The sequence below is a fragment of the Miniopterus schreibersii genome, assembly GCF_964146895.1.
Source record: "Miniopterus schreibersii genome assembly, chromosome: 10".
Taxonomy (NCBI): Eukaryota; Metazoa; Chordata; class Mammalia; order Chiroptera; family Miniopteridae; genus Miniopterus; species Miniopterus schreibersii.
Window position 1 is genome coordinate 53433961 of NC_138110.1, and position 26170 is coordinate 53460130.

Below are 26170 nucleotides of genomic sequence, written 5' to 3' on the forward strand. Positions count from 1 at the left end.
ATTTCTTGATTGCTGTTAAATACCACATGTAGAAGTCAGGGCTAAGTGTCACCAGATCTGGGTTCAAATCCAAGCTGTACCACTTCTTAATTCTATGAACATGGGGACATCATGTAAACTTTCTGAGCTTCTATTTTCTTTTTTCCATTAAGGACCTCAAAATCTCCCTCAAAATATGATTGAAACAATGACATGAGATGATACATAAAAAGCATTTATCATAATGCTTATCACATGGGAATGCTGAGACATATATTCTCCTGTCTGTATTTCTCTGCACAACCCAAAGGGCAGACTAATTCAGCATGGCCTGCACCTCAGCTGTCCCTGCTTTGGCGAGAATATTTCAGCACAAAACTAGTAGCTTTTTTACTTTGGAGCAGTTAATAGGCCAAGACTTTGATTCACTTAGTTCTGCCTTGAGTCCTGCCAGTGTAAATGAAATCCACGCTAGGCATGATTCCATCTAGAATGTAGAATCAGCATAATTTAACCTCATCTTGAAAATCTCATGTCCCAGTTCACAGCCAGCAGTCGGCGTGATAGCCGGCTGAGTTGCCGCCACGCCAGCTCGTTGGCATTGTCTGGGACCCCAGGGGAGCAGAGTGGACCCTCAGCAAGACAGAGGAGTGGCTGTAATCACTTTTTCCTCTCTGTGGTGTTGTTTTTTGTGATGCATGTGTCCAGTTGGCCAAGTCCCCCAGGCGTGCCCCCGTCCAAAGCTAGTCCCCTGGATTCATCGAGTTTCCAGGGCCTGCTAATTCTGTGTCCCCAGCAGCTGTTCCCTGGATAGCCCTTGCTGAAACACCCTTGCAAGGAATGTCGAGTCTCATTTTCTGAGGGCCCTGGCTGAGGGTGGGGTGCAGGGTGTGGGGCTTGCTTCCTGCTTGTAGACCAGAGGGTTGTCCTGTCGTCGCCTGTACTTCCTAAGCCAGAGCCACAGAGCAGGTGAGCAGTTAGGCCTGGTCTGGAGTGAAGCATCCAGGGCCCATGCTAGGCCTGGTCCCGAGTGAAGCATCCAGGGCCCACGCTCACTCCTGTGTAACTGAGAGTTGGTGGGTCTAGACCTTGGTGACAAAATCCATAGAGCGATCCAGGGGCAGTGAGAATTACAGACCCCCCTTCTCCTGCCATGTGGGTAGTGAGCACCTTGTATCTGGAAGTATTCAAGCACATGCTGCTAACAGCCTGGGGGGGGGGGGGGTGGCACACACCGAGGCCTGCAGGAAATGTTGTTCGGCAGGTACAATCGTTTTTATTCCTTTTATTTTTAATCGCATTAGAACCCTTTGTGAATACCACCTTCACAAAGTGATCACATTTCACAGCATCGATGATAACACAACTTCACATATGGGCCCTTGAAATGTACAGGGAAGGACACAGCATCAACTACACGACATCCCTGCCAGGAAGGGTGGAGAGGGGACAGTTCATGCAGGGACCTGTAGGCCACCGGAAGATTTTGGCTTCTACTCTGAGAAAAGTGGGGACTCTACAAGCGACATGATCTGATTTTGTTTAAAGAGATTCCTTCGGCTGTGTCGAGACGCTGTTTGGGGGAGACGAGGTGGTGCAGAAAGGGTAGAAGCAGGGAGATTTTAGAATCAGTGAGTTTATGCGATAACACAGGTGACAGGCAACAGCGGCTGGCCCCCCACGTCGTAGCAGGAGCGAAGTGGTGGAGCTCCGCATCTGCTTTGGAGGTGCAGCTGGCGGGTTGTGCTGACAGACTGGGTGGGGGCAAGAGCAAGAGGCGTCACGGGTGTGCCATGGCTTTGGCCTGAGCCACAGGACGGTGCTGCCCTGGACTGAGATGGGATGAGGGTTCGAAGAGGGAGGGTCAGGAGCTCAGTGCTGGACACCGCGAGTGACAGATGTCCGTTAGACGTGCCAGGGGGGCATGAGGCTTGGGGGGAGGCCTGCACACAGGGGCCTGAATGACCACTGGGGGGCCTCGTCCTGAATCTAGATGCTCTCCCTTCTGCCTCCCCGCTTCACACACCCAATTATTTCTGGTTTCCAAGGCCCCCAGGGTCGCTGAGAGGACCCAAGGCCTGGCAAAGGGGCTCACCCAGGCCATGGGCCTCCAGGCTGTCAGCATTCAGGCGACGTCGCCTGGTTAATCCCCTGCTTCTTGTGCAAGCTGTGGGGCGTCATCCGGGGCAGCAGCTTCTGGATGTGGGGGTGGCAGAGCCCTGCAGGCTATGGGGACTTGTCATGCACCCCTGCAACCTGACCCTGCTCTTTGGAGCTGGTGACATTTGTCATCAGCTCCTCCACATTAGGTCTTCTAGTGGTGATCCTGAGAAACCGGAGACAGAGGAGCTTTGATGGGCGGCAGCATTTGGGAACCATGGGAAGGGACTTGGTGCCACCTTGCAAGCCAGCTAGAGAGCCAGGCTGTGGGATTGTTACGGGGAAAACAGAGCTCAGTCTAAATGCTCACTCACAAGCCATGCCATGAAGTACAAGTCCATTCAAAAGACCAAGGCGGACCCACCTACACTCATATAGAAAGGAATCTAAGACATTTAAGTGAACAAGAACCATTCGACAAGTGTTTATTCAGTGCCTACTATGTGCTAGGTAGTGTTCTCAGTGGCAGGGATAGTGGTAGAGTGGGGTACAGCTAACTTTTTAGTCTATTTGTTATTTGTATAGGATTGTAAATGAGTAGAAAATAGCCCAGAAGGACCTACATTCTTAACAGCGATTCCCCTGCGGGAAATGGTACACTTAAAAAAAATTACTTTATTGTTAGAATTTTATGCAATGAGCATACGTGACTTTTGTAATTTTAAAAAGTGCCCTCCCCCCAACACATAAATGACATTTATATACAGACGTTCAGGGTACAAAATGCATTTGGGAGCTCTAAGCGGAATTCTCTAGAATCTAGGCTTAGATCCCAAATGATTGCCCTTTGTTCCTCCCCGCGCTGGGGGATTCAGCTCTTTAAAGTAAGGAAAGATTGGAAGAGCAAGCAAGGCAAGATATCTGTTCTTTAGTCCAGCTGAGCCTGGCTGTGTTGCCTTGGGCAGGTCCCTCTACCTCTCTGTGCCCAAGCTTCATTCTCTGTAAGTTGATTTTCTTTCATATGCAACATCAGCTGACTATGTCTGCCCGGAGCCTGTGGTGAGGGGAGACAGCACCACCATATTAGGAGGATCCAGCACGGGGATCCAGCCCTACTGTGGACAGAGCATGGGGAAGAGGAGGCCCATGTGACAGATTACTTGTTGCCTTGGACTAGATGGTCTCCAAGATCCTCTCCAGCAGTGACCTTGGGATGGAGATGTCCTGACTGCCAAGCTGAGGTTGTGCGTGAACATGTTGCCTCTTTGCAGATATCAGGAACATGACAGTCTGTATTAAACACGGTGCTGGCACCAGCTCCCACCAGCTCATGAGAGCCCATTGTTGAACTTTCAAGACTTGTGCGAGCTGGTTGTTCAACTGTTGGTAGCTTGACTGGCCATGATGGGAGTATTTCTATGAAATATGGAGATTGCCTAATATTACAAATCAGGGTTATCTGTGTATTTTCCCAAAGAGCTGCCTTGCCAATGTACCACTGAGCATTGTGCTAATATGAAATGCCCTTTTTCCCTTCTCACCTGGGTTTAGGGTGTCCAGCCATCCTGGTTTGCCTGGGAACTGACCTGCTTTTAGTATTGAAAGTCCCACACTGGGAAAACCCCTCAGTCTCAGGCAAACCGGGATGACTGGCCTCCCTGCAGTTCTTTCCCATGAGGTGCAGGTAGCCAACATTTTAGAGAGTCTGAGATCTCTGCTAGATAACCTGTGTACTACTCCAGCACCCCGCAGAGCAAACTTGCTGTGCTTCCTTTGCTGAGCAGACATATGGGTGCCGGGAGAGCCACACTGCCAGGCAAAAGGCACATCAAGTGCAAAGCTTTGGAGGTGGGATGGAGTCTGCTGTGTTTAAGAAAAGGCTGGAGCACAGAGACTGAGAAAGAGAGTGGGACAGATGAGGCTGGAGGGTTGGCAGGGCCCAGGTCACAAGGGCTTCATGAATCACAATGAGGAGTTTGGACTTTATCCTTACGGTAGATGCTGCGGGACCCCCTCAGACCCCCTCAGGACCAGGGTCCTCATTCCCTCAGCTGCCTGAACTTCAGCTGCTGATGGCTCATAGCTGGACATTGCCCTCTGTCAAAGGGAGGTGCCTCCCTCCAGGGCAACCCGTAGCTGATGACTGGTTGATGCTGGAATACAGTGGCCTGGCCTCCTTGCTTTGATTCTGGACAACTCTGAGGGGCCAGCTCCAGAGATCCCCATGGGATAGCTGGGGCCGTGGTTGTAATTGTTCGACATTTTCCACTGTTGAATCCTGATCCCTTCTTTACAGGTGTCTGATCAGAGAGCACTCACCACAGAATCACCCCCATTCAATCTATCTCGGAATGTGTTTCCTAGGACCCAAGACAATCTTCAAGGCACTGGGAAGCCACTGCAGGGTTTAAGTGGGGTAACCAGATTAGATCTGCATCTTAAAAAGGTGATGAGGCTGGTGGCAGTGAGGGGTGGATTGAATTGGGTATCAGGAGAGGCAGGAGACCAGGGAAGATGCTGTTGTAGTCAACCAGGGAGGACTGGTGCGGACTGGACTAGATGGATAGGTGGAAATAAAGACAAGCAGAGGAATTAAAGGCATATTCGGAGTCCGGTCTATCTGTTTCCAAAGCCCAGGCAATTTCCATTATTTTTTGTTGCCCACAAAGATGTCTCAGGCTTGACTTGCTTTCTCTGGGATGCTGGGTCCATGGTCCTTATCAAGGTGGGTAGAGCCAAGCTGGGATGGGCCCCTGTACTCAGGAGGTTCTTATGGGTGGCACAGGCAGGTATGTTCACCACAACTGCATTGTTTTTCTTGGTCCGATGTTGGTGTGCCTGGACAGGAGCCGCTCGCCCCTGGCCTCTCTGCGTCTCACGTTCCATCATAAGCCCCAGGTGAAATCTGTTGATGCTTCCATGGTCCTGTTGACACCCAACAATCTTGTGCTCACATCTGAGACTACGTAGAGGACCCGGGGAAGGGCCAGGGATGCCTGTTAGACAAAACAGGCAAGACAGAGACAAGATAGCTGCCACAAGAATGTCTGAAGCAATGAGACTCTGGAGGAAGAAGGTGGCCTGCGAGGTATCCTAAAGGAGGTGGCTTTGAAACTGGGCTTTGGCAGATTTGGAAAGACAAAGCTGGAAAGGTAAATGGAGTCACGGTCAGGAGAACACTGGGCTGTTAGGTAAGGACTTGCACAGGCAGTGGGGACCCCTGGAGAGGAGCTAGTCCTGATTCCTTTCCATCTCTGTTCAGTCCTCCAGGGACACTGATGTTTGGACCTCAGACAGTTTTCTAGAAATAGGCAGGTGTCACTGGCCAGAATGGGCGGTGTTCTCAGCGTCCATTCTCTATTTGGAGGCAGAGTCCCTGGTCTGGCCACAAGTCTCTTCTCTGTCTCAAAGTGAACTCTGGATTTCCTAGACTTCCCTTGGGTTTCCAAAGTGCTCATGCTTTCTTCAGAGCTGAGGTTTGACTTGCAAGGGATAGTCTCAGGTTTGCAGTGGTGCAGAGGAGAAAGCACTGACCAAGACCCTTGTCTGTGACCACCAACTGCCATAGTAATGTGATCATGAGCAAGTCATTTAGGTTCTTAGTTTCAATTTTTCCAACTCTAAAATCAGAATAGCACCTCTATCTGTTAAGATATAGAAGGGTGGGCAAAGTAGGTTTACAGTTGTTCGTATGGAAAATAATAAATAATAATACAATAAACTGTGTTTTGCATATTCACAACTGCAAACCTACTTTTGCCCACCACTGTATATGCTTTTGCCTGCAGGCAACAGAGAACTCTAACTCTACAAGATTTAAAGCAGCACTTTCCATAGAAATATAATGTGGGCTACATATGTAATATTAAATTTTCTAGTAGCCACATTAAAAACAGTGAAGTTAATTTTAATAATATATTTTATTTAATGCCTTATCCAAAGTATTACATGTATTCAACATATATTATTAGTGAGATATTTTACATTCTTTTTTGTACCAACTCTTTGAAATTCAGTACTCAGTGAATACATGTGTCCAGTGGCTACCATACTGGACAACACAGACTTAAACAATAAGGACATTTTGCTCTCACATAAGCAAGAATCTAGAGGTAGGGCAGTCTCAGGATTGCTTAATTTGGAAGCTCAACAGCATAAATAAGGACGCAGATTCCAGCCACCTTTTGCTCTGCCTTCCATAGAGTGTCACCTTTGTTCTCAGCTAGGTCCCCTCAGGGTCCCCAAATGGGACCTTAGCTCCAGGGATCATCTTCACACTCAATGACATCAAGCAGCAGAAGAGAGGGTACATTTCTCTACGTGTCTGTCTTTGTAAGAACTCTTCCACTCTTTCCTGCCTCCCTCTCCACCCCTCTCCAACCGACTTCCCTCCGGTCTCAATGCCAGATTTCATCACATGGTCTTATCTGATCCAGTCGTTGGCATGTGCATAAGCCTGAATGTCTGGTCTGGAGCAATCAGGATTTATCCCTGGATTAGGGACCTTTATCTGAGTCCCATAGAGGAGCACTGGACCCTGGAACAGAGTTGAGGTTCTATCAGCAAAGAAGAGGAGAGTTGCAGTTGGGTAACCCACAGTATCTGCACAATACCTGCTCTCCTGACCTCACAAGGCTGAGCTGATGGAGTTTCCCACTATCTTGCATTTGTATATCATCTACGATTTCCAGCTTCTGAGAAGTTAAAGGCACTTGCAGAACAATCTGAGTGTAGGAAAGGTCTAGATTTTTATAATTTCGTTCCCAGTCTTTTATAATTATTAATACTGAATTTGAGGGCATTTTTAAAGGAACTGTCCTTCATGGACACCCACAAGCCTTCAGTTTGTCTTCAGAGAAGTAAAACCCTCTTTTTATTTAAAACATTCACAGCCCATTGGTTTAGATAATAACTACAGTATTAGTAAATCACATCATTTCCATAAGGAGCATAGCGGAGTAAACAGGTTTGGAAACAGTCTTAAATAAACATACAACTCCATGGGTACAGAAGTGTGCAGACTATTAGAGCATGGTCTGCCCGCCAGGCACGTCGGGGGCTAGGGGCATCAGTTAGCATGCTGGTTAACTGCAGGTCAGTGGAGAGGTTATACAGTCCTACTCCAGGCGGCATGTTAGAATCACCTCGAAGGTGCTTTTAAAAACTCCAGTATCCACATCAATGAAATCATAATCTCTGGCCTGGAGGATGGATCTTGTACTATAGACGTGGCTTCCAGAAACTACTCTGTCATGTGTGTGTTTAGGGGGTTGGGAGAAGGTCTCACTGATGAACAAACTCCCAAATTTTCTTCCTTCCAAGGATGGAGGCTCTGAGGCCTCCCTGAGTCAGGGGTGTGCTCAAACCAGCGAAAGCTGGGCCTTTCCTTGTGCAAGGCTGCTTTCGTACAGACAAGCAGGCCAAGGCAGAAAATGGGAGCTGGTCTCATCCCCTCCCTCTGAGTTCTCTCTGTCCTCTCTGGCTCCTCGTCATCATTCCAGTTAATCCTTTCTGGGCCAGCACTTCTGAGCAAAGACTCTGACCTGTCAAAAAGCTAGCCTTTAGCCCTGGCCGGTGTGGCTCAGTTGGCTGGGCGTCGTCCCATGCACTGAAAGGTTGGGGCTGGATTCCGGGTCAGGGCACATGCCTGGGTTGGAGGCTCAGTCCCCAGTAGGGGGCGTGCAGGAGGCAGCCGATTGATGGCTCTCTCTCACATGGATGTTTCTCTTTCTCCCTCTCCCTTCTTCTCTCTCTAAAAATAAATTTTTAAAAAATCTTAAGTAACAAAAGCTGGCCTTTATTGAGCACTTAGAATCTGCTAGCTGGCTCACATAGTTCAATTAATCTTTGATCAACCAACCTTTCCCACTCCACTGCCACCCAAGACCCAGCCCATCATCTCTCTGGACCACTGCTGTGGCTGCCTAATGTTTATTTTTGTGACAGTTGATTAAATCTAGTCTTTTCCTGGCACTAGACTCCAGGGCAGGGACCATGTCTATTTATTCATTGCTGTATCCCCAGCACCTAGCACCAAGATTGCAGGGTCCACAGCAAATAATTGTTGAATTCAAAGAAATGAATGAACAACATATGAGGTAGGTCTCATTACCTCCAATTTAGAAGGACAAAAGGAGGCTCAGTGGGTTTGAATAAATTATGCCTATTTAAAAACTATTCAGTGTCACAGTGAAGGTTAAGACTCAGGTGGCCATTCTCCATTACACCACAAGGGCACCTGCAGGGAGAAGGTGATATTCAAGTTTTATTAAATTTAGGAGCGTCATCTGAGGGAGTGGCCTGTATTTACCATCATTATGGCCCTCACTAGCCTTTTACAAGTACCCCAATAACTCCCAGAATTTGAGCTGCTGAGTCTCAAGACCCAAACATGCTTGGCAGTCACTGCCGATCACCACTGAGCACTTACCATGTTCAGAGTCTTGAGGAAAACGAGAGGATGTGGCCCCTGGCCCTGGGAAAACATAGCGTGGCAATCAGGAGAGATACAGATTTATCAGCTGTCGGCTGAGGGCTTCCTGGGGCCTGGGAGCTGTGCTAGACACTGGGATCATAGCAGAAATACCTAGACAAGGTTCCCTCCCTCTTGGAAGCCCAAGTCTGGTAGGAAAGGCTTAAGGTGAACAAATGATCATGATTAGTATCTAACTGCAACTGGGAAAAGTGTCAAGAAGAAGCACAAAGTGACATGACACCATGTGGCAGTACTTGGAGAGTTGAGTTCAAGAAATATTCCTGGGTGGAGTCACATTTAAGCCAAGGCTTGAAATATCAGCAGAGTTTGGACAGGGGAGGAGGGAGATGAAGAGCAGGCCACGAGGAGGAAGGAAGGCATGTGCAAAGGCCCTGAAGTAGGAAGGCGAGTGTGAGGAGAGAGCTGTTGGAGATGAGTCGGGAGAGGTGGGCAGTGGCAGCCTGTGCCAGGTTGTGGAGGCTGCTGAGAATCTTGCTCCCTACCCCGAGGTCAGTGGGAAGCCCTGCAGTGTTTACAAGGCCAAGTGAGGGGCCAACCCAGAGCGGGTCAGGATGCACTTCCTCCCTCAGAGGGCTCCTGCTGGCCAGAAAACCGAGCAGGGTCCTCCTTCTCTCCCTCTTCAAATGTGTTCTTCCTGTCCCCAGAGAGCACTGTCTGTCTTAGAGAGAGGCTGCAGATGGTCCCAGCACTTGGCTTTCCCCCCTTCCCAGGGACCCGTCGCTCCCAGTCCCCCCCCCCCCCCCCCCCCCCCCCCCCCCGTGTCTGTGCCTCTAGCCACTTGCTTGTGAGTTTCCTAATATAGCCAGCGGTTTCCTCCCCAACTGGTGGCCAAGAGCTGCCCTCCTGTTGCAATCTTAGTTTTTCCTGGGCTTAAAGGGACCACGTCAGCCCATCTCACCCCAAATTTAAGCTAAAGGTAGATGGGTTGATTTTATTTCACAAACTTGTCCAACCAGAGATTAGATGTCTTCTCTCTCTCCCCAGTTTGCCATCATCCCTGCTCTATTCTTGTTCACTTTTCCACTTTACCCCCCATTTCTTCTGAGACAAGCGGAAGGCACACAGCTAGACATGGGTGTGAGTTTTGGCTCTGGCGGATTTATTAGCTGTGCCATCTTGGGTGAGTCTTACAGGAATCATTACGTACCTCTGCGGTCCTTTTCACAGAGCTCTTTCTGACGGATAGAGCAGAAAGGATGGAATAACAGTTACAGAAGGCATGCTGTCCATTATATACTCACTCACTCAACAAATATTCACTGAGTGCCCACTTGGTACTGTCCCAGACACTGAGGACACAGCAGTGAACAGAAAAGAAGACCTCATGCCTCCAGGGGACTTACATTCCAGTGCGGCTGGTCATAGAAGAGAGGGGAGCCCTGATGTCTTCCCCCTGGCTGCTGTTCTATACAGAGGGGCCTCAAGCACCAGGCACCCTCCCCAACAAACTAAAGCTGAATTTCTGGTGAGGCCTAGGAAATCTGTAGTCTATTTTCAGAGCTTTTAAAGTGGCAGCCAGGGCTGAGAACCTTGGGCTAAGAGCATGAGCTCTGGGTGTCAGAAAGAGTTGCGTTTTGGATCCTGATTTCTCAGCTCTTAGACCTCTCCTGTGTACCAGCAGCACCATGAGACCCGCCTCACAGGATCTGAGAGGTTTAAGTGAGCCCTCGACACTGTGCATGGTCCTCGATGGGGCTCTTCATGGCAAAAGGCTGGGATTGGGTAGGAGTGGGGGCCTGAGCTGGAACAGCCTGTGCTGGGAGGGACCAGGCAGTGTGGAGTCATGTGGACATGCTGTCCCTCCCCTCCAGAGTCACAGTGCCCCAATTTCTAGAAGCCCTACATCTCAAAGTTAGGTCAACCCTCAGTGAGCTTCATGTCCAACACATCATTGACTGATAGGGCAATGGAGGCCTTAAGAAGGGAAGAGAGCTGCTCAAGGTCACACAATGAGATGGAGCTTCTGGACAGGGTCAGCCAATCAGTCAGCAAATGTTTGTGGAGCACCTTTCTCTGCCAGGCACTGTTCCAGGTGCTGGGGATACATCGGAGAACAAAGCAGGAGAGATCCCTGCCCTCACGGAGCTTCCATTTTAACAGGAAGAGAAAAGCAATAAAGATAACAAATCCGTCATATGGTATGTTAGAAGGTGATAAATGCTAGAGAAAAAAAGTAAAAAGAGATTGGGGATGTCTGGGTGCTGTGGGGGTGCGGGCAGATTGCAGTTTTAAATAGGGTGGTCATTGAGCAAAGACTTGACGGTCATCTGGAGGAAAAGAGATCCAGGCAGAGGAACAGCCCCTGCAAAGGCCCCAGTGGGACATGCCTGTGCAGTTGACCTGGGGATTCCCTTACCTGGTTGGCTGTTTCAGTTCCCCAGCCATCCGGGGCAGGAGGATTTATTGAGAAGCAGGCCATTTGGGATTTTTTTGGTTAACCAGGGGAAAGTATCAGCATGTGTTTAAAACAAAGGCTCTGGATCCCTCGTCCCCAACTCAGTGAACATTGTGTGCGGTACCGTTCTATATACTGGAGGCACGAAGGTGAAGGCAGAGAACTGGCTTTCAGCGGTGCTGCTGGGGTGAGAAAGACCGAGAAGGTGGAAGACGCCTGTGGGTGATGGGAGATGAGTTGGTGGTGGCTGTGTCACATCGGGGGGCATCCATCTCCAGGCTGACACATGGGGCTGTAGAGGGGAGGGGAAGGGGCTGAGGATGTATTTGGGGGGCAGGAAGGAGTCAGCAGGACATAGACGACAGTTATAAAAAGCAGATGATTCGATCACCCAGGGAGGATGGGGAGAAGGCTTTGGACAGAGGCCTGGGGAGCACAGCAGATCAGGATGGGGTGGAGCACGAAGACACTCTGTCAGCTTTGCATCGACCTCTTCATATAATTCAGGTGACCTCACACACTAGCACAACTTTGTAGAATCACATTATTACACACCTATCTTGTCTTTTTTGGTCTTTCAGAGATATTAGCTCATTTAAACCACAAACAACCCTATGAGGTAAGAGGCAATTATTATCTGTTGGACAGATGAGGAAGCTGAGGCACAGGGAGGTTAAGTCACTTGCCAAAGGTTACACTGCTAGTAATGGCAGAGGCAGGATTTGGACCCAGCAGTCTGGCTTCCGCTGTCTGCGCTCCTAACTGCTACTCTCGGCTGCCTTTTGTTCACATGGGGGCCCACTTGCAGAGCCTTCTGCTCAGGGGCTCACGGGCTCACTCACGGACACGCAAGGTCTCCTGGTACTCACAACTATCCTGCATACGCATGGTCTCAGCTTCACTAATGCCCACCCATTTACCCGAGAGTGTCTCCTATTATGCTTTGTACTCAGATGACGTGAACACTCAGAACCTCTCACACCCATAATTTCACCTCCATAAGACCTTGGACACATCCTACTGTAGACATACTGCATTGCACACTCATGATCTCATATAGTCACATGGTCTTGCACAAATACACACTCCCCCATGCTCTCCAACACAGTCCCCTGCTTTCCCAACATTCATATGACTGCAAACTCAGTCTTATTCATTCGTGAGCTTGGACATTCACATCAACGTGCACACTAGCACGACCACGCACGTTTACCTCACATACTGACTGAGCCTTGCTTGCTGCGCAACTTTCCAGTGGTGCTGCTGGGGTGAGAAAGACCAAGAAGGTGGAAGACGTGTGTGGGTGATGGGAGATGAGTTGGTGGTGGCTCTGTCACATCGGGGGGGCATCCATCTCCAGGCTGACACGTGGGGCTGTCCTTACACACCCAAGACCTCGAACGCTCTCATAAGCTTATGTTATGTCTCATTATGACGTGCACGTGATCTTGGTCACCCTCTGTGCATAGGCTGCCTTGTGCACAAGATTCGTCATGTTCCCACTCCCTTGCACACCCCCACTAGTGCAAATATTCACATCACTGTACAAACTCAATGTCTTGCCTGCTCACTCGCACCTTCATTCTCTTGTGTGTGATTTAAAAGCTGGGCACACATTGAAATCCACACTCACAGCCTCACCTGCTCCTACAGCTTCACACTTAAAATTGACCACCTCAGCCTTGCCTTATTTTCCACACTAAAGACCTCGGCATGTTTCCACCAACAGAAATCTTCACGCCATGCAAACCCCTTCTGGCTTGGCCATCTGTGTCCCCGCACACTCGCTTAACCTCACTCCCAGGGCCTCACCTGCTTACACAACTTTGCACACTGACGCTTTGACTCACGCAACCTCACTATCTCCCCCACTTGTGACCTTGCCATGTTTCCACCGATGGAAATACTCACACCATTGCTCCAACTCCTTCTGGCTTGTCCACTCACGTTCTCGCACGCTCGTGCCACCTCCCACCCTCAGGGCCTCGCCCGTTCTCATAACTTCGAACTCCGTGCCCCCCTGATGGCCTTGCCCACTCCTGCCCCGCCCACCCAGGTCGCTGCGCACACGCAGGGGCCCCGTCGTGCGCCCCACTGACGCGCCCTCTCCTCGCCCACAGGGACCTACCAAGGCCAGTTCACCAATGGCATGCGCCACGGCTACGGCGTGCGCCAGAGCGTGCCCTACGGGATGGCCGTGGTGGTGCGCTCGCCGCTGCGCACGTCGCTGTCGTCCCTGCGCAGCGAGCACAGCAACGGCACGGTGGCCCCGGACTCGCCCGCCTCGCCGGCCGCCGACGGCCCGCCGCTGCCCTCGCCCGCCATCCCGCGCGGGGGCTTCGCGCTCAGCCTGCTGGCCAACGCCGAGGCGGCGGCGCGCGCGGCGCGGGCCGGCGGCCTGTTCCAGCGGGGCGCGCTGCTGGGCAAGCTGCGGCGCGCCGAGTCGCGCGCGTCCCTGGGCAGCCAGCGCAGCCGGGTCAGCTTCCTCAAGAGCGACCTCAGCTCGGGCGCCAGCGACGCCGCGTCCACCGCCAGCCTGGGCGAGGGCGGCGAGGTCGCCGACGAGGCCGCGCCCTTCGAGGCCGACATCGATGCCACCACCACGGAGACCTACATGGGCGAGTGGAAGAACGACAAGCGCTCGGGCTTCGGCGTCAGCGAGCGCTCCAGCGGCCTCCGCTACGAGGGCGAGTGGCTGGACAACCTGCGCCACGGCTACGGCTGCACCACGCTGCCCGACGGCCACCGCGAGGAGGGCAAGTACCGGCACAACGTGCTGGTCAAAGGCACCAAGCGCCGCGTGCTGCCGCTCAAGAGCAACAAGGTCCGCCAGAAGGTGGAGCACAGCATGGAGGGCGCGCAGCGCGCCGCCGCCATAGCGCGCCAGAAGGCCGAGATCGCCGCCTCCAGGTAGGACCCGGTGCGCACGGGTGGGTGGCCCACTGAGGAACGGGCCCTGCGACCGGCCACCGAGGACGCCCTTCTCCAAGCCTGTTTCTGTTTCTTTTACCGGCAGGGCGTCCTCCATCACCTCTAGAGAGGTCATTGGAGGCGCTTCAGGATCTGGTGTCACCTGTTCCTTCCCTGCCTCCCTCCCTCCCTCAGCTACTCCCATCCACCCATTTACCAACCCCTCCATACACTTAATCCTTTCATTCACCCAACCTTTTTATTATCCACCTGAACAACCAACTCTTCATCAAACATCCGGCCTACCCGCCCACCCATTCCACTTTCTGTTTGTCCATCACCCATCCAGTCACCCAACCACCCAGATACCCATCCAACCACCCAGTCACCCATCGGTTCACCCAACCCCACCTAACTTCTCTACTACACACCTGAACAACCCCTCCATTTGCTCAGCCCCTCTATCCATCTGAGCCAATCTCTATAACATCCATCTGACCAGTCGCCCGTTCACCCAGCCATTTCTTCCACCTCCAGCCACCCAACCACCCAGACATCTATCCAAACATCCAGACACCCTTCAACCACCCATCCGTCCCCTCATCTGCCAACCACCCACATTCACTCAATTGCTTCCAAGGCACCCATCCTAATATCCAAACATGTTTCCATCCACAGAAACATCCACTTCCACTCACCCTGTCACCCAGCCATCCAACCATCCAACCAGCCAGCCATCCAGGCAGCCAGCCAGCCACCTCCATCACCCAACTGTACTTCCATCCAACAATCCATCCACACTGCCCTTTACTCAACCACGGCCACCTACCCATCTGCCAGCCCAGTGTCCATCCACCCACCTTCCATCTGTATTCAGACCCCTTTATGTCTTTTCATTGTACTTCAGAAAAAACTCCAATGTTGTCTTTAAACGTTTATAGCGCCTACTGTGTGCATGGCCCTATTTTAAGTGGTTTGCAAATATTGACTCGTTCAATCTCTTTGAGGACCTTATAAGATTGATACTATTTTTATTTCCAGTTTACGGATGAGCCAAGTGAGGCTCTGAGAGATAAGGTGACTTGTCCCCAATCACCCGTGTAGTAAGAGGCCCTTCATTATTTAGTTCCTACATTCCTGTTCAGCCTCATTTTCTACCATTCTGGACCTGGACCTGGCTTTTTTCGCTGTGCTAGTCATCCTGGCCTTATATCAATCTTCTTTGTCTCTCTGCCAGAGGGCTCTGTTTCCCGCTGGTTCCTCTGCCTGGGCTGCTCTTCTTTCCTCTTGCCCCTTGATTCCTACCTCTCCTTCAGAGCTCAGGTCAAGCTTGAACCACTTAAAGAGCTGATGAGGCCCAGCCCCCTGTCACAGGTCAACTATCACTCAGAAACATCGACATCTTAGAATGTCTTACAGCAGCTTTAGGCTGCTTACGTAACTTATTTTTAACCTATCGCTTGTAGAGGGGGCCCTATGTGCCATTCATCATTCTGAGGTCTTTACGTATTTAAACCCATTCTGTCTTTAACAGATCTTGATGAGGTAGGCACTGTTGTTCCCTTTTTGCAAATGTGGAGTGAACTGCAGGGATAGCAGGGGGTGTGGCAGGACAGTGGTAAAGGCAGTTGCCTGACTGGTGCCTGTAGCAGTCCCGCTGGTGGCTCTAAATGGCTGTGGCACTGCGGTCTTCAGTGTAAAGCAAACCTAGGATCAAACCTTGGCTCTACCATCGTTTAGCTCAGAGACCCGGCAAATCAGTTTGCCTGCCTGAGCTTCGGTTTCCTCATCCGTGGCACCACCGCTTCTCAGTTGTATGTTCTTGGCCAAATCAGTATTTTTCTTCAACCTCAGTTGTGTCATTTATTAAAATGGGGTTGGCCTGAGGGTTGAGAAAGATGGGTGCAGGTCCAGTGGTTGGTTCACAGTCCTGTCATGGGATGAGTTCCCTGGGAAGCCGACTTCGAGATGATTAGTGTGCAGAGAGTTTCTGGGGGGCGCTCTAAGGATCAACACTTGTGGGGAAGGGAGGGAAGTAGGATTGGGCAAAGGGAGACGGGCAGTCCCCACAAAGGCTTTTTCCAGCCACGGGTGTGCTGCAGTAGAGATGACCTTCAGAGTCGTCCCAAGTTGAGGTGAGGGAGCGGGATCTTTACATCCTCTTGGCTGGATGCAGGCTGCCCTCTGGAGAGGAGCACGACCTGAGGCTGGATGGTTCTCTTCAGCCAAGGGCAATCTCTGGACAGGGCTGACCGCCGGCAGCACTCTGAGCAGCTGGGGGCAGGGGAGTGTAGAAATAATGCCCTCAGTCCTGAAGGGGAAACTGGGTGGCACATGACAGTATCCACTACAGTGCTGGACACCTAGTAAAGGCTCAGTAAGTCTTATTTGTCATTGTTGTCATTCAGTGCTTTCATTTTACAGATGTGGAAACAGACCCAGAGAAGGAATGTAATATGCCCAAGACCACCTGGCAAGCAAGTGGGAGAACCAGGGCTTCAGCCCCTAGCTTTCTGATTCCAAAGCTCTAACCAGCACATCTTGGAATCTCTAAACTTCGTAAACTTAAATTGCTGTGAATGTGTGAGCAGTTAGTGTCATTAAGATGGAAAGAAGGTATGGGTAATTTTCATAAGACTTCTTGATTAGGGGCAGGGCCAGGCTTATGACCAATTGATCATATAATTTGTGGTACAAAATGGACACTTTTATGAGTTAAAAGGGGCATGTTTAAAAAGTAAAACATGTTGGAATAATTTTAGATTTACAGAAAAGTTTCAAAGATAGTACAGAAAGTTCCCACATACCCTCTGCCCAGTTTCCCGTTAACTTCTTATATGACCATAATACATTTGTGAAAGCCAATTTGTGTGTTACTATTAACTAAACTCCAGACTTAGTTTGAATATTTCTAGTTTTTCCACTGGTGTCCTTTTCTGTTCCAGGATCTCATATTGCATTTAGTTGTCAAGTCTTCATATATATATTTATTTATTTAAAATTTATCTTTATTGTTGAAAGTATTACAGGTGTCCCATTTTTTTTCACCCCCAATTAACCCCCTCCACCTCGCTCCCACCCTCTCCCCAGGCCTTCACCCCATTATTGACTGTGTCCGTGGGTTATGCACATATGCATATAACTTCTTTGGTTAATCTCTTCCCACCCTCCACCCTCCTTCCCTCTTCCCTCTGAAATATGATTGTCTGTTGCATGTGTCAATGTCTCTGGATCTATTTAGTTCGTCAGATTCTTTTGTTCATTAGCTTCTTGTTAAAGAAGACATTTCAACATTTCCTGCAGTGCTGGTTTGGTGGTGATGAACTCCTTTAGCTTTTCCTTGTCTGAGAAGCTCTTTATCTGACCTTCAATTCTAAATGATAGCTTTGCTGGGTAGAGCAATCTTGGTTGTAGTTCCATGTTTTTCATCACTTTGAATATTTCTTGCCACTCCCTTCTGGCCTGCAAAGTTTCTGTTGAGAAATCAGCTGACAGTCGTATGGGTGCCCCCTTGCAGGTAACTATTTTTCTCTTGCTGCTTTTAAGATTCTCTCTTTGTCTTTAACCCTTGGCATTTTAATTATGATGTGTCCTGCTGTGGGCCTCTTTGGGTTCCTCTTGTTTGGGACCCTCTGTGCTTCCTGGACTTATAAGTCGATTTCTTTCCCCAGGTAGGGGAAGTTTTCTGTAATTATTTTTTCAAATAGGTTTTCAATTTCTTGCTCTCTTTCCTCTTCTTCTGGCATCCCAATAATATGAATGTTGGGCCTCTTGAAGTTGTCCCAGAGGCTGCTTACACTGTCTTCATATTTCTGGATTCTTTTTTCTTTTTGCTCTTCTGGTTGGGTGTCCTCTACTCTATTGTTTGTTTCCCTGTAAATTATTCTTCATTTCAGTTCATGTAGCCTTCATTTCAAATTAGTACTTTATTATGTTATCGATTTTCTCAGTTATTTCCCTAATAGTCTGCTTAAGCACTCTTATAACCATTATTCTGAACTCTGTATCTGTTAGCTTGCTTGGGTCTATTTCATTTAGTTCCTTTTCTAGAGATTTCTTCTGTTCTTTCCTTTGTGACATGTTTCTTTGCCTCCACATTTTGGCTGCTTCCAGGTGTTTGTTTCTATGTATCAGGTAGAGCTGCTATGTCTCCTGAAATTTATAGAGTGGCTTTGTGTAGTAAGTGTCCTGTAGGGTCCAGTGGCTCAGCTTCCCCAGTCACCTGAGCTGGGCCTTCTAGGTGCTCCCCTGTGTGGACTGTGTGCACTGTCCTGTTGTAGTTGAGCCTTGATTGCTGTTGGCATCCCTGGGAGGAATTGACCCCCCGGCCAATCAGATGTGAGGACCAGCTGCAACTACATCCAAAGAGCTGCTGTGCTGGAGACACCCCTGTGGAGCAGGATTTACTTCAGTGGGGCTTTGGTGTTCACCAAGTGTGCCACTTGAGTGTGTCACTCATGGATGTGGTAGGGTTGTAATCCAGCGTGGTTGAGTCTGACCACCAGGTGCACTGTCTCTGGGGCCTCCGGGGAGGTGCAAAGTCAGCCTCTGCCAGTGCCCTGCCCAGGGCCACCCAGCATGAGCTACACAGGCCTGGGGCCGCTTATCAAGCCGTATGGGGCCCGCTGCTGCTTGTTTGAGAGATTTTAGAAAAGTTCTAAGCATGAGGCTCTAGAGTCCACTTGCACAGAAAAGCTCCTGGAAATGGCCTGGATGAGCTTGCAGGTGGGGAGGGGCGGGGCCTCCGGGAATCAGGGGGCGGGGCCAAAGGTGTGAGTCAGGTGCTGGGGATTCAAATATGGTGCCTGCCTGCTGGCTGTGTGCCGGGAGGACTCGCCAAAGGAGCCATGGCCTCTGCCAGCCCTTCTGCCTGGGAGGAAGCTGCCCCTCTCGCCTGGATTTCAGGGAGGTTAGTTCCTCCCTGAGTGTCCCAGGTCCTTTCAGCTGCTGCCTGGCGCTGGGCTCAGAGGGAGCGTCCGAGTGAGTCGGTGCCGGGCCCTTTAAGAGGAGCTGCTGGGGCTCCCGCAGTCTCTGAGACCCTCAGCGACAGTCCCCGCTGGTTTCACAGCCGGAAGCTGTGGGGACTTCTCTTCTTGAACCTGGAGCCCTGGGCTGGGGGCCTGCTGTGGGGCTGGGACCCCTCGCTCCTCCGGGAAACCCCCACCGCCGAGATTCCCTCCCGGGTTTACCCCGCAGCACTGGGTGTGGGCCTGCGGCAGCGTCTCTGCGATTCAGCCCTGATCCCCCAGCGTCTCCGCCCCTCCTACCAGTCTCGGTGCTTCTTCAGGTCCCTGGTTGTGGGGCTTCTGTTCAGCCAGATTTCAGGAGGCTCTGAGTGATGGTGGTTCTGTGTTTTAGTTGCGATTTTGATGTGGTTGCGGGAGGCGGCAGGTGCAGCGGTTACCTGCGCTGCCGTCTTGTTTCCTCCACTACCTAGATGTCAAGTCTTCTTAGTGTCCTCTGGTCTGTGACAGTTTCTCAGTCTTTCTGTTTTTTCATGACCTTGACGGTTTCGAGGAATACTAGTCACGTATTTTGAGAATGTCCCTCAATGCTTTTCTCATAATTAGATGGAGGTTATAGGTTTAGGGGAAGAACCAAAGTGCCCTTCTCATCACATCCTACCAGGAGCACGTGATTTCAACATGATTTATCCCAGGAGATGCTGACTTTGATCACTTGGTTAAGGTGGTGTCTGCCAGGCTTTTCTCCTATAAGTTACCATTTCCTTTCCAATTCCTTTTCTTTGGAATACATTAAGTTCAGCCCATACTGGAGAAGGAGAAGGTTCTTGAGTTAAGCTCCAGAGGGCGGAGTGTCAATATATATTATTTGGAATTCTTCTGTAGCGCAGATTTGTCCCTTCTTCTAAATTGGATGTTTTAAATTATGCTAAGTTATGTAGTTACAACAGGCATAAGCAAGGACTGTCCTGGAAACACCCTGGGACACTGGGGAGCTTAGAGTAGATGAGATTGTAGGCTCTCTCTTTTATTCTTTTTAAATATGATTTTTTGTTGATTTGAGAGAGAGGAAGGGGGAGAAACACTGATGAGAGAGAATCATCGATCGGCTGCCTCCTGCGTGCCCCCTACTGGGGATCAAGCCAGAACCTCCGACGTGTGCCCTGACCAGAAATTGAACAGGTGACCTCTTTGTTCATGGGTCGATGCTCAACCACTGAGCCACGCTGGCCAGGCAAGATCATAGGCTCTTGATTCTAAAAGCCGTGAGTTGGAATTCTGGCCTTTCTACTGAAGAGCTCTGTGACCTGGTCCAAGCTGCTTCACCACTCTGAGCGCTGGATTCTCTTTCCTCCAAGTGCTGTTTTGAGGAATAGATGAGCTAATGCCTGGCACAGAGCAGCCAGCGGTGAAAGCAGTCATTGTCATCATCTAACGTGATTGATTTTAAAAGGGAGGAAAGGAAGCTTGGGGACAAGGAGGGACTTCCCCAAGCTCTCACCTGTTAGGGGCAAAAATCTTGCTCCTCTCTGCCCCTTTGCTTTCCCTGCCCTCCTGCCCTTGAATGTGGAGGTGTTGAGCTCTGTCTGAGAAGGCTGCCAGGCCCAAGTCTCCAAAGTGAGAAGGTGGTGTCCAGCTCCCTCCACACGGTGCTGCCAAGAGGGGAGTGCAGGGGACATTTGGATTCCTCGTGTGTCTGAGGAATGTGTCCTGTGTGCCCATGGGGTTGGTGCCATGCAGGGGGCGGCTGCCTGGCTCCTTTTAAGCTCAGATGAATTTCCAATTAAGGGAATCTGTGGGTTAGAAGGAAAGCAGCATTGTCTCCCTCCTGGGGGCTTTGGTAAGTAATTGGGCCACAGAGAAACAGAAAGCTTACCCTGCAGCCAGCAGCCTCCTGGGCCCAGGCAGGCCCGGGTGTCTCTCCATTGTGACATCAGGCTCCTTGTCCCGGGCTTATCTGGAACTTGTCAGCTCAGAATCTAGGATCAAGACAGCTTTCCCAGAGGGAAGGGAGAAAGCTGAGACGTCTCTTTCCCCTAAGATGGCCTATGGCTTGAAAAAGATTCTAGACGTGCAGTATCCAGTACGGTCGCCACTAGCCATTTGTGGCTGTTGAGCTCTTGAAATGTGGCCGATCTGAACTGAGATGTGCTTTTTTTTTCTTTTTTTTTCTTTTTTTAAATATATCTTTATTGATTTCAGAGAGAGGAAGGGAGAGGGAGAGAGAGATAGAAACATCAATGGTGAGAGAGTCATTGATCAGCTGCCTCCTGCAGGCCCCTGACTGGGGATCAAGCCCGCAACCCGGGCATGTGCCCTGACCGGGAATCGAACCCCGATCGCCTGGATCCTAGGTCGACACTCAACCACTGAGCCACGCCTGGCCGGGCCTGAGATGTGCTTTAACTGTGAAACAGACAGTGGATTCCACAGACTTAGTAAGAAAAGAATATAAAGTAACCCACTAATCATTTTTTATATTGATTACATGTTGAAATGAATATATTTTAGATATATTGGGTTAGATAAAATGTATTGTATAATTAATTGCACCTGTTTCTTTTCACTTTTTGAATGTGACTACTAGAAACATTTTAAATTACATGTGTGACTCACATTATATTTTTATTGGACAGTGTTGTTGCTCTAGACCCATTCAGGCCCCTAGGAGATAGTCCAACCCCTTCCCTGACCAGATGGAGAAACTGAGGCCCAGAAAGGGACAAAGCGGTACCCAGAGCCACTAAGTGGCGGACAGGGAACTAAGCCTCCTGACTTCTGATTTTGTAGCTAAGAACCCTTTTTGTAATACCTTTTAAGGTCATAAGTACTGAGCCGTGGAGGGAAGCTGGGATGTTTGGAAAGGTGTCTAAACTTTTCTGGTTGTCATGCCAACACCCTGATGAATGGCTCCCACCCAGAAGGAGCATAGTGAGTGGCTAAGAGTGGGGCTTTGGCTCTGCCTCTCGCTTACTGCATCTTGTCTTCTCTCCAGACTTCAATTCTCTCATCTCTGAAAGGAGAATAGTGGTCTCTGCCTTGAAGTGTTTCCACAAGAGTTAAATCGGAGACTGTATATGAAGCCTCCGCGCAGGGCTGGGGGCTGGAAGCAGGAAGAGCTCAGTAAATGTGGGCTATGGTGGTCATTGTCTGTGTTCTTGTCCCTGTGTCCCCCAGCAGAGACAGGGGCTGGCCTGCGGGAGCCCTCAGCTGCCCCAGGAAGTGAGGTTTGGAACATTTCAGGTTTGGTACCGGGGTGGTGTCAGTGTGGCCCTGAGGACAGGGCACCCTGAACTGGCCTGTCTTCTGCTTCTCCACCTCCGCATGTCCATCTCCTCTCCGCCCAGCCCTGGAAATTCCTAAGTTTAGTGCAGGGTCAGAGCTGGCTTTGTGAGTTAGTGGGAAGTGCCTTTCTCAGGCGAACAGGAGCCCGTGTGGTACAGTAGCAAAGGCTTGGACTGTGGAGTTGAACAGACCCGGGTTTGAATCTGGATTCAACTTCTTGTAAGCTGTGTGACCTTAGGCCAGTTACCTCCCCTCTCTGGGCCTCACTTTCCTCTTTATTCCTCCAATGGGAATTACATTAATTCTTCTTTCAAAGTATGGCTACCGAGTAAAAGAAATAGCCCATGTAAAGGGCCTGTGCTTTGAAGGTGTGCAAGGAGGTAGAAGCTGTTCTTATGAATCCTGTGTTGTTCTATACTGATTGAAGTGTCTCCCTGGAGAATGAAATCACCCTGAGGAAAGGCCCTGTTTTCTCTCACGGTCCCTGCAATTATTTTCCAAACTGGCATCTTCTGCACAATCCCAGCTTTTGCTACATCCATATATCACCTCTACTTACCATTTTTTTGTACTTAACTGTTTTAATCTTTGTCTTTAAATCAACTTAGTTAAAAATATGTGCATTTATTGAAAAGGAAGGCCTGGCTCAGTGATTGAGCATTGACCTATGAACCAGGAGGTAAAGGTTCGATTCCCGGTAAGGGCACATGCCCGGGTTGTGGGCTTGATCCCAGTCGGGGACGTGCAGGAAGCAGCCGACTCTCTCATCATTGATGCTTCTATTTCTCCATCTCCCTTCCTCTCTCTGAAATCAATAAAAACATTTTAAAAGAAGATTGAAAGAATAGGTAGGAAGCAGATCTTTAAAAAAAAAAAAGGAAGAAAGAAAGGAAAGGAAGGCTTTTGAGTCATTGGTCAGAGTGGGAGACCCATATCCCGAGAAGCTGGGAGGGAAATGTAACGATTTTATTCAAATCTGAGGCCAAACGCTTAATGCCAAAGGTGCTGAGCTTGAAGTCTGCTCTCTTTTTGCCTAAAAGAGACATTGGCCAGATATTGGCAGGTGTGAAAGACCTGTTGGCACCTGACCAAGGTTTGTCCTTGACTCACAGAAGAACGGACCTGGTGCTGTTTCGACCTGTGACTTTGCACTGTCAGCACTCATTTCCAGCACTGCCAGACTATGCAGACCACCTGGGGGAAGAGGGCCTGGCCCTGGACTAGGTCTGAGGGCAGGTCTTGGTAATCGCCCATGTTTGAGCCTGTTTCTTTAGTTTTATATAATAAACATCCGTATAGTCCTTATTTCTGGGTTCCAGGCAGGATTCTAAGTACCTTACATATAATAACTTAGTTAATCCTCCAAACAGTCCTGAGGAAGGTACTCTTATTCCCATTTTACAGATGAGGAAACTGATGCATAGACAGGTTAAGTATCTCAAACAAGGGCATTCAGCCGAGTAGTGGCAGAGCTAGGAGTTGAGACCCCAGAGCCAGGAGACCTGGTTCTAGAATGCTCTTAACCACAATCTGACATTTTCTTTCACAGACTTTCATGAGCACTTACTCTGTGCCAGGCTTGTGCTGGGGCATTGGGCACCGGTGGATCAGTGTGGTCAGCATCCTCACTCCCAGCTTAGCGGCGAAGACAGATAGGGATGGGACACCGTCAGTGGTGGGTTAGAGGGAGGCTTGAGCAGAGTAACTAACTGCCCCAGGGGTGGTCTGGCAAAGCGCCTGGGTGGTGGGTGATGCTGGTTGAGAATTTGCCTATTGGAGAAGAGGGAGAGAAAGGTCGCACCAGGTAGAGGCATGGAGGTAGGAACCTGTGTGGTGTATTTTGGGAGCAGTGAGTCATTGGGAGTACTGGAGTGTGTGGGGAAAGAGATTAGAGATGAGGCTGGGAAGGCAGCCTGGGGGGAGGCTAGGACGGGCTTTGAATGCCAGGGTAAGGAGCTTCAAATTTACTATGTGGCCGGCACTATTCGAAGTGCTTAGCTGAGTACACGTACCTAATTCTGACTGCGGCACATAGAGATTTTGTTTTTTAACATGGCCCAAACCACACAGCTAGTAAATGCTAGAACTGAGAGTCTGGCCCCAGAGTTTATGTTCCTTAGCCACTGCGCTGTTCTGCCACCCAGATTTAGTGAGCGTCTCTCTTTCTCTGTTTTATTATTTTTTACATTGTTCAGAACAACATAGTTGTTCAACTTTAAGGAAATTCAGAATGATAAAAGATAAAAAGTAACAAACCCCCTCTCCTATCTCCACCTGAGTTGAACCTCTGACGTAGCCAATGTTGACAGCACTCTCCTTGTACCGATTCTGCTCCCCTCAGCACACACAACTGGTGCCCCCTTCCTTATGTTCTTCAGCTTGCTGCTTTGACTTCGTGTGTTTTGAGATCTTTTCACCTTACACACATAGACCTGCCTTATTCTTTTCAATCGCTGCATAATATTCCATAGTTTGGATGTCCCGTGGTTTATTTAAACAGATCCCCATTGATGGTTACAAATGAGGCTTCAGTGAACATCTTGCTCATATTCTTGTTTACGGAGCTGGTTAAAGGGACGGCTCGGCCAGACACCTTATCTAATCAGACACCTTCAAGCGTCATTGGAACTCATTGGAAATATAGTGCCAGTTAACCCAGGCCTTTGCAAGGGACTGACTCCTGACACTCAGTAGATGCTCAATAGGTATTTAAGAGTAACTGTTGCAAGGGGTGCAAATTATTTGCCTGCTTCGGAGGGGAGGGTCATGTCTTGGCCCATCCCTGCTTGCATAGACCTACATTTATGGGTTAAATTTCTAAAAATGGAATTGCTGAGTCAGAATGAATGTGCATTTTAATTTTTATCAGAACCCCAGTTAACCTCCAAAGGGTAGCACCTAATTTATACTCTATCCCTGTACCACCAATGGTGTACAAGAGGGCGGCCTTCCTCACACCCTCGACAGTACCACGTGTCATCAGTCTTTCATTTTCACCAAATTGTTTGAGAGCAGTTAGGTGTTCCATGAGCACAGTCACCATCGTTCACTGCCCAGGGCCATAGAGGCAAAAGTTTGCTCTTGCTCTTTCCGTTTCTGGTTCTCATCCTGAGATTCCTGGAGATGGGGTTCCACGGATGCGTTAAACTCCCCGGGGACAGCCTTGAATTGTTGGACAGGCCCCCCATCCCGGACTCCTGCCCTCCATCGCATCCCTGCTCCGAGAATTGCCAGATTGACAGAATTCCTTTGCTGCCAGAGACTGGAGACTGGGGTGAGTGGAATGTCCTGTGCTGTCAGAGCCAGACTCTCATGACATTCTCGAGGCAGCTGTGACTCCTCCGTCGGCCTCTGAGCTGAGTGGTCTGGGGAGAGAGAGAAGAGCTCACCTGGGTCCCTGGCAGCCAGGAGAAGTTCCAGTACAGGGACAACTTGTAGAAGGGAGCCAGGCCTTCCAAGCTTGGGTAGTGGAGAACCAGAGGAAAGGCATCGAAAGCTCCCGTCAGCCCCCAGAAAAAGCCGGTCAGAGCCAAAAGGCACCTTCGGGAGGATGCAGCCCAATGTGCCCATTTCACAGCTGGAGAAACTAAGGCCTAGAAAGGACCAGTGACTCAGGGTCAGATCCGAGAGAGGAGTGTGGCCGGAGGGTTCTAGTGGAACCTCAGCTGGCTTCTGGGTCACATTGAATCAATCAGCTAGGAAGGGGACAGGGCTCTGGGAGGTGGAAAGGAATGTTTTTCTCTCTCCCGCCCCCCAGCGCTCTATGAGATGTGCTTACTGTCCAGTTCCAAAACCTTTCCAGTTTGACTTTTTAGCCTAAATAACAGTTAGAAAATAAGCCAACAGCCAGTAACTTGGGGAGAAAAATGCCCTTTTTCCCCAACGCAAGGGTTTCTCACGTCTCAGTGAAAGGTCCAACCACATGAAGCCAGTGCTTGGCTCGAGCAGTGTCAGGGACTCGGGTCAAACACCAGGACTGTCCAGACAGAGATGTTAGACTAACGGTCATAATGAGAATGGGAGTGGCTGCCGCAGGGTAAG

At 49.8% G+C, this 26170-nt stretch overlaps 1 protein-coding gene across 1 annotated transcript in view; it reads left to right on the forward strand.

Moving 5' to 3' along the window:
- The window catches only part of JPH2 (junctophilin 2), a 60658-nt gene that overhangs the window by 7827 nt on the left and 26661 nt on the right, over positions 1-26170 (forward strand). The window contains exon 2 of the mRNA XM_081148664.1: positions 13091-13880. Within this exon, the coding sequence (XP_081004790.1) occupies positions 13091-13880 (790 nt within the window). The remainder of the gene's footprint in view (positions 1-13090; positions 13881-26170) is intronic.